General features: G+C 45.7%; 1 protein-coding gene and 1 long non-coding RNA gene across 3 annotated transcripts in view; both read left to right on the top strand.

The window, feature by feature from the left end:
• RCAN1 (regulator of calcineurin 1) overlaps positions 1–3,456 on the top strand; it is a 127,241-nt gene extending 123,785 nt beyond the window's left edge. For both annotated transcript variants that reach the window (XM_040338935.1, XM_040338936.1), the window contains exon 4: positions 2,365–3,456. In XM_040338935.1, the coding sequence (XP_040194869.1) occupies positions 2,365–2,543 (179 nt within the window). In that variant the 3' untranslated portion in view covers positions 2,544–3,456. The remainder of the gene's footprint in view (positions 1–2,364) is intronic.
• A 1,862-nt stretch (positions 3,457–5,318) lies between these two features.
• Positions 5,319–6,290, top strand: LOC120928697. Its single transcript, XR_005747303.1, has 2 exons — positions 5,319–5,627; positions 5,757–6,290. It is a non-coding gene; the product is annotated as an uncharacterized LOC120928697 (long non-coding RNA).
• Positions 6,291–6,676: the final 386 nt, after the last annotated feature.

Raw genomic sequence — 6,676 nt, forward strand, 5'->3', positions numbered from 1 at the left:
TGGGTCGGCTTCACTCCTGTGTTGCTCAGGGTCGGCTTCACTCCTGTGTTGCTCTGGGGCTCAGAGTCGGCTTCACATTAATCTGGGGTCCAGAATCCACTTCACTCTTAAATTAATCAATTAATTTTACTCCAGTGTTGCTCTGGGTCTTCAAGTCAGATTATCTTATTGCTCTGGACCCCCCAGATAGTCTTTCTTGTTGCTCTTGGGGCCCCAATTCAGTTTTCCTGCTGTGTTGCTCTGAGGCCCCAGAATCAGCTTTACTGTACATGAGCGGTTGTGGATCAGGGATGAAGAGGAGACCCCCAGAGCTCAATCAGAAGCTGCTGCTGTATTTCTGAGGTTTCCTTTAACAGAAGGTCTCATTTCCCCGAGTCTACGCAGAAATCATTCTATCCCTCAGCAGTCCTTTTTCCTGTTTGCGAGAATTCTCTGAAAGGGAACGTTTTCTCTCTCGTGGTCCAGAAATAGCTGATGTGATTATAGAACACACGTGGGGCCAAGTTTCCATTCTTTCCAGACAAAATCATTTGGTTTTATTTTTAATTCTCAGTAGCACATTTTTCCTACATTAGGCTAAAGGGGAAAGAAAGATCCCATGACGGTGCTGTGAGAGGACGCCTCGTAGGGGTGTTAATGTGGGAACTCTGGCACCAAGGCCTCCTCGCTGGGGGAACAGCGGCCGTATTCTACCGCGCCTTGTTTATCTGAGTCAAATGAAGACTGCATTGGTTTTAGCAGACGGATTTGCTTTTTCAGTGCAGTGAATGAAAACAAACAGACGGAATTGTTGATAAAGGCAGTACAGACAGTTTTTGTTACATTTTTTTTTTTTTAGTCTGTTACAGAAATAGATGTTCAGTCCAATAAACATGGTATATAAAAAAAATCACTAGCCTTTGATTCACTTTGCAGAGGGTAGAAATATGACTAGCACTAATCTGCATGGTCGCCCCTAAGCAAAATTCCCCCTCCTCCCAGTACAAATCCACCCTTTTGCTAAAATCAACCCTCCCAGCACAAATCTTTTGTCTTTAAATTCTCCCTCTCACCATATTCCCCCAGCATAACCCCCCCCCCTCCACCCCAAAAAAAAAACTTCCCCCTCTTAGTACAAATCTTCTACCCCTCAAATTTCCCCTCCAATCAGAACCCCCCCCCCCCCCCCCCGATTCCAAACCCACCAAAGGAACAAATTCCCCTTCCCCAATCCCCCACCCTAGCAATCCCCTCACAAATTTCCCCTCCTAGCACAAGTACCCCCCAAACATCCTTACTAGCACAAACCCCCCCCTCCAAAAACCTACATCTCCTTGTGGTGCCCCCTACCTCACATGATACCACAGTGGCCAGAGCAGCCGCTCCTCCTGCCCACCCCTTGTCCAGGCCCTGGTAGCACAGAGCATATACATCGGTCCTTTGAAGTTAAATACCGGGGTTATGGCACCAGATGCCATAACCTCAGTATTTTCTTCAACAGCGGGTGGTCCGCTTTAGGATAAAAGTGGTCTCCGTCGTAACAGCGGAGACGATTCAATACTTCCCCTGCTTGGCACCAAGTCGAGTGAGGGAATGATGACCCCCACTCAAATCTATGCCATTGGATGACGGCAGCTACATCAAACGTCACTTCCGCCTAATGGCCTTAACCACTTCCCACCCGGTCAATAGTGAATTGACGTCCGGGAAGTGGTTTCGTTATCCTGACTGGACGTCTATTGACGTCTTACAGGATAACAGCCGCCGCGCGCCCCTGGGGGCGCGCATCGCGGCGATCGGTGATGCGGTGTGTCAGTCTGACACACCGCTACACTGATCTCGGTAAAGAGCCTCCGGCGGAGGATCTTTACCACATGATCAGCCGTGTCCAATTACGGCTGATCACAATGTAAACAGGAAGAGCCACTGATCGGCTTTTCCTCACTCGCGTCTGACAGACGCGAGTAGAGGCGAGCCGATCGGCTGCTCTCTTGACAGGGGCGTATGTGCTGATAGTTTATCAGCGCATCCCCCCCTCGGATCACTGCACAGGACCACCAGGGATGGGAATCCACACTGGACCACCAGGTATGCCCCCTAGACCACCAGGGAATGCCAATCTGTGCCAAGGAAGCTGCCAATCAATGCCCAGGCAGCTGCCAAACAGTGCCCACTCAAAATCCCTGCCAGTGCCACCAGGGATACCCATCAGTGAAAATTTTAAGTGAAAATTTAAATTTTTTAATTGTCATTATCATGTTGAAGATGTGGGAGGGAGGAACCACAGAAAGCAAAATATATGTAGGTTAAACGTCGGCTTTATGCCAACAATTGGTGAAAACTATCTTTTTCCTAAACAACTTTTTTGTCATTTTTTGCTTGCAGGAGAGCAATACGAATTACATGCAGCCACAGACACAACCCCCAGTGTGGTGGTCCACGTGTGCGAGAGCGATCCCGAAAACGAGCTTGAGGTGGACGAGGATGAGGATGGCACGCATAAAGACAAGCCGAAAATCATCCAGACCAGGAGGCCAGACTACATGCCCATCCATCTAAGCTGAAGGAGGAGCTGCAGCAAGCTTTGAGATTTAAAGTCTGTTCCTCTCCACAAAACTTTTAACGTAAAGTTGGTGGGAACGCCGCCTAGGACAGTGGCGATAGTGGCTGTTTATATACCCGACTTAGCTGTCCTGGCGTGTTTCCGGCTTTGTTTTTGTATAAGTCAGTCGCCGTGTTTTTATTGGACGGTCCAAGGCTTCGGCGCGGGACGAAGCGAAGATCAGATACTGTTTTTGAAGCCGTGTAGCTAGTTTGCTTTACCAATGGATAAGGAAATCGCAAAGGCTCCTTGCCTGGTGGGCCGATGTGTGGAAGATATTAGTATATCGTCAACGTAACTCCACCATATGTACATAGTCGCCGGTACATCTTTCCACTACAACTTTCTGATCTTAAGACGAAGTTGGGGAAATGCATACCTATATTTTTTCTTTTTTTATCTTCATATTTTGCATGTGCTTATCGATTGTTTCTAAATTCGTTTTCAAACTTTGGAAATTCTAAAACCTGGAATCATTGACCGTGTGATTTTTGCATCTGGAAACTTGACGTATTTAACCATGTGCTGAATTTAAAGCCCCCAGAGAACCGAAGGGGAAGACTTTTAACTATTGACTTCTTTTTTTCTTTTTCTTTTTGTCACTAAGATTGTTCATTGTGATACTTAGGCAGTGTAAACTTTGCACTGAAATAGCTTTTTATGACAAAATGTTATGGTGTGTGTGCTGTGGGTGTGGTAAATGTGGAAATCGAGTGGGACAGTTGCAAACCTAATGCTGGCCAAAAAGTTGGTGCTTCCTGTGCTGAAAATAGGTAACTTTTGTTCTTGTTTCCTATAGCAAAAAATTACTGAACTGGAAAGCAGAAAATAACGCATAACACCCTCTAGGGAAAATAAAGTACACAAAGCAGCAATCGCCATCTTTTTTAGCCAATGCTAGTTTTGTAAATGTCTCCCACTGAGTGCTCCAATGACAAGTATTTGAAATACTGTTGTCCGTAACAATCGGATGATCCCTTTCAGGTGTCTAACTCAGTACGGCTGAGGGAAAGGGAGATTTTGGTTGTATAGGGCTATAGGAACTGATCTGCCTTCAATTCCAGCCGCGAGGCCCATGCATACTTGTTTATAATTTGAGCGCTGCGCTGGGTCTCTGGCTTTCACTGTGATATACAGTACCGGTGCTGAGTCTGTCGTCATTGCTTTGCTACCCGACTAGTCCTTATGTCATGACAGCGTCATGCAATTCATTTATGTACAATTGATAATACAGGGTTATAAGGATTGTGTGTGTGTGTTACCCACTTAAAGTCCAAATCGGGGAATTGCACTAAAATTACCCTGGCAGTGGGGCATCAGCACTGCAGAGGTTAAAGCGGAGGTTCGCCCAAAAATCAACTTTCTGTCACTAGATCCAGCATACATTTTTTTTTGTACTTATCGTTTTAGCAGTCTTTCTTCTCCGGCTCCGAGCGGGGAATCCTGCGGGGAGTAGGCGTTCCTAAATCAAGCGCAGTTGATTGATGGGCTTGGATAGCGCATCACGCCATCCGAAAATAGCCTGCGCCGTCAATCAACTGCGTTTGATTTAGGAACGCCTATACCCGGAAGGATACGCCGCTCGGTGCCGGAGACGAAAGACCGCTAAAATGTATGCTGGATCTAGTGACAGAAAGTTGATCTTTGGGTGAACCCCCGCTTTAAATCCTTGTTAAGTCTAGAGCAGCCATTCTCAACCAGGGTTCCGTGGAACCCTAGGGTTCCTCCAGAGGTGGCTAGGGGTTCCTTGAGCTGCGGCTGATTTACCTCCTGTTTGATGGTGCCTACATAGTTCTGAGCCAATTCCATTTGGAGGAGCCAGTGGTATGACCCCAATGATCTTCATATTTCTCTGTAAGGGGGCATTCTCACCACTACTTTAAAAAAGGGCATTCTTCTTACTGACCACCAAAGTAAGGGGCATTGTTCCCACTGACCCCCAATGAATGGGTTTTATCAGGGGTTCCCAGAGACCTGAAAATTATTTTTAGGGTTCCCCAGCGGTAAAAAGGTTGAGAAAGGCTGGTCTAGAGGTTGGGTACTGAGCCCCCTTAACATGTTCCTCGCACCAATAGGCTCCCCCATCTGTGTAACCGGCCCCCCAAAGCTTTTCTAAGGGCCTCTGGCCGTGGTCGCATGCTGACATCAAGTACAGTGCAGGACCAACAGTCCTGCATTGTACATGAGGACTGTTAGGGGCCACTTACAGCATGGGGAGGGACTGAGCCTCAATAAAGCTAGGAATACGGCAAGTATATCACCTTAGCCTCTGCCCCTAGACTTAACAAGCATTTAACCATTGTAGTGTATGTGTTAAAGGTTGGGTTTAAGGAGAGTACTTCATTTTTTTAACCAATAGGTCACTCTCTTATTTTTAAGGCTGCACTGGAAGAATGAAAAAGTGAGAATATAACGGCTTGCTATAGGCAGCACAGAGATGCTTGTTTTCCGAGACCAACCAAGGACTATAAAGGTCGTTTTGTAGGCTGTGTCTTTTTGGGTTGACCGTTCGTTGCTGTCATACACTTAGGCTGCATTCACACCTAGGCGATTTGCGGCGTTATTTGCCACGACAAATTGCGGCGTTTTTCCCCGCGGTTTTGTACAGGTCATTGGCATCAATGTAAAACGCCCAAGCCGCCCGATTCGCGCGTCAAAAAAGGGTCCGGGACTTGTTTGAAATTCAGGCGTTCGGCGTTTTGCGTTGGAGATGTGAACCATCTCCATAGAGAATAATGTTATTTTTCCCCTCTAGCGTCTTTGAGCGTCACGCTTCAGGCGACAAAACGCTCAGGTGTGAATGCAGCCTTAGGGCAGTGGTTCCCAACTCCTGTTCTCAGGACCCACCAACAGGCCAGACTTTAAGTATTACCTTGGGAGATGCAGACTAGAATACTGCGATCGCTGAGCTGCAAATTCTATCACCTGTGATTTATTTGAGTTATGTTGCAAACCTGACCTGTTTGTGGGCCCTGAGGATGGAAGTTGAGTACCACTGATTTTGGTCATGGGTGCTCAACATGTGACCCTCTAGCTCATACCGTAGGTCTTCAAACTACGGCCCTCCAGTTGTTCAGAAACTACAATTCCCATCATGCCTAGTCATGTCTGTGAATGTCAGTGTGTTGCAATGCCTCATGGGATGTGTAGTTCTACAACAGCTGGAGGGCCGTAGTTTGAGGATCCCTGCTCTAGCTATTGCAGAATTACAAGTCACATGAGGCATTGCAAGGCTGACCGTTACAAGCATGACTCCCAAAGGCAGAGACATGATGGGACTTTTAGTTTCGCAACAGCTGGAAGGCCACACGTTGAGCACCCCTGATTTAGGATGTTCTCATTTTGATGTTCAGTATTCTCATGCAGTTCCGCAATGGGCCTGTAGGTGGGGCTTTTACTGTAAGCTAAGGCCTAATTTACACAGGTATGCCATTATAAATTTATAGGACATCTCTAAATGCTTATAAATGTATAGAATTATTTTAAATGGTATATTTCACTTTGTGCATTTACCTTTGTTTGGACACGTTCAGGTTTTTTTGTGTGCGAAATTCTCTTCGTAGATACTTTGAACGTGGTTAAACACATGTACATTTAAATGCAGGAGAACATAATTTGGCAAGTATAAAATATAATTATACGTCCTAGACTATGTTTTCCTGTCTTTAAATAAAACAAGTGCAGGAGGCTCATATGAATGAAAGTTAAAGGAGTTGTAAAGGAAATTTTATTTTTTTGCTAAAATGACTGTTTACAGGGTAAAGAGACATACTAGTTAACTGATTCCTTTTAAAAATGATTAAAAATAGATAAACATCAATCATATAATGTACCTGTAGTTTCTAGTTTCATTTTTGCAGGTTGTTTCCTGCTTCTGTGATGTACAGAGCCACAGAGCAGTGATGGTTTGGCAAACTAAACTGATTGGTGCTGTGGGGTTTTAGACACACAGTAATCACAGCTCCTTGATTAGTGACCACAGAGAGAAAGCTCCCAGCACTGTGGTTATCAGGAAACAGACAACCAGGAAGTGTGCAGATCAGAGAAGAATTACAGCAACTTGAGAGCAAAAGCGAACAATGAGGACATGAAAAC

This window comes from Rana temporaria, chromosome 2 (genome assembly GCF_905171775.1).
Source record: "Rana temporaria chromosome 2, aRanTem1.1, whole genome shotgun sequence".
Classification (NCBI taxonomy): Eukaryota; Metazoa; Chordata; class Amphibia; order Anura; family Ranidae; genus Rana; species Rana temporaria.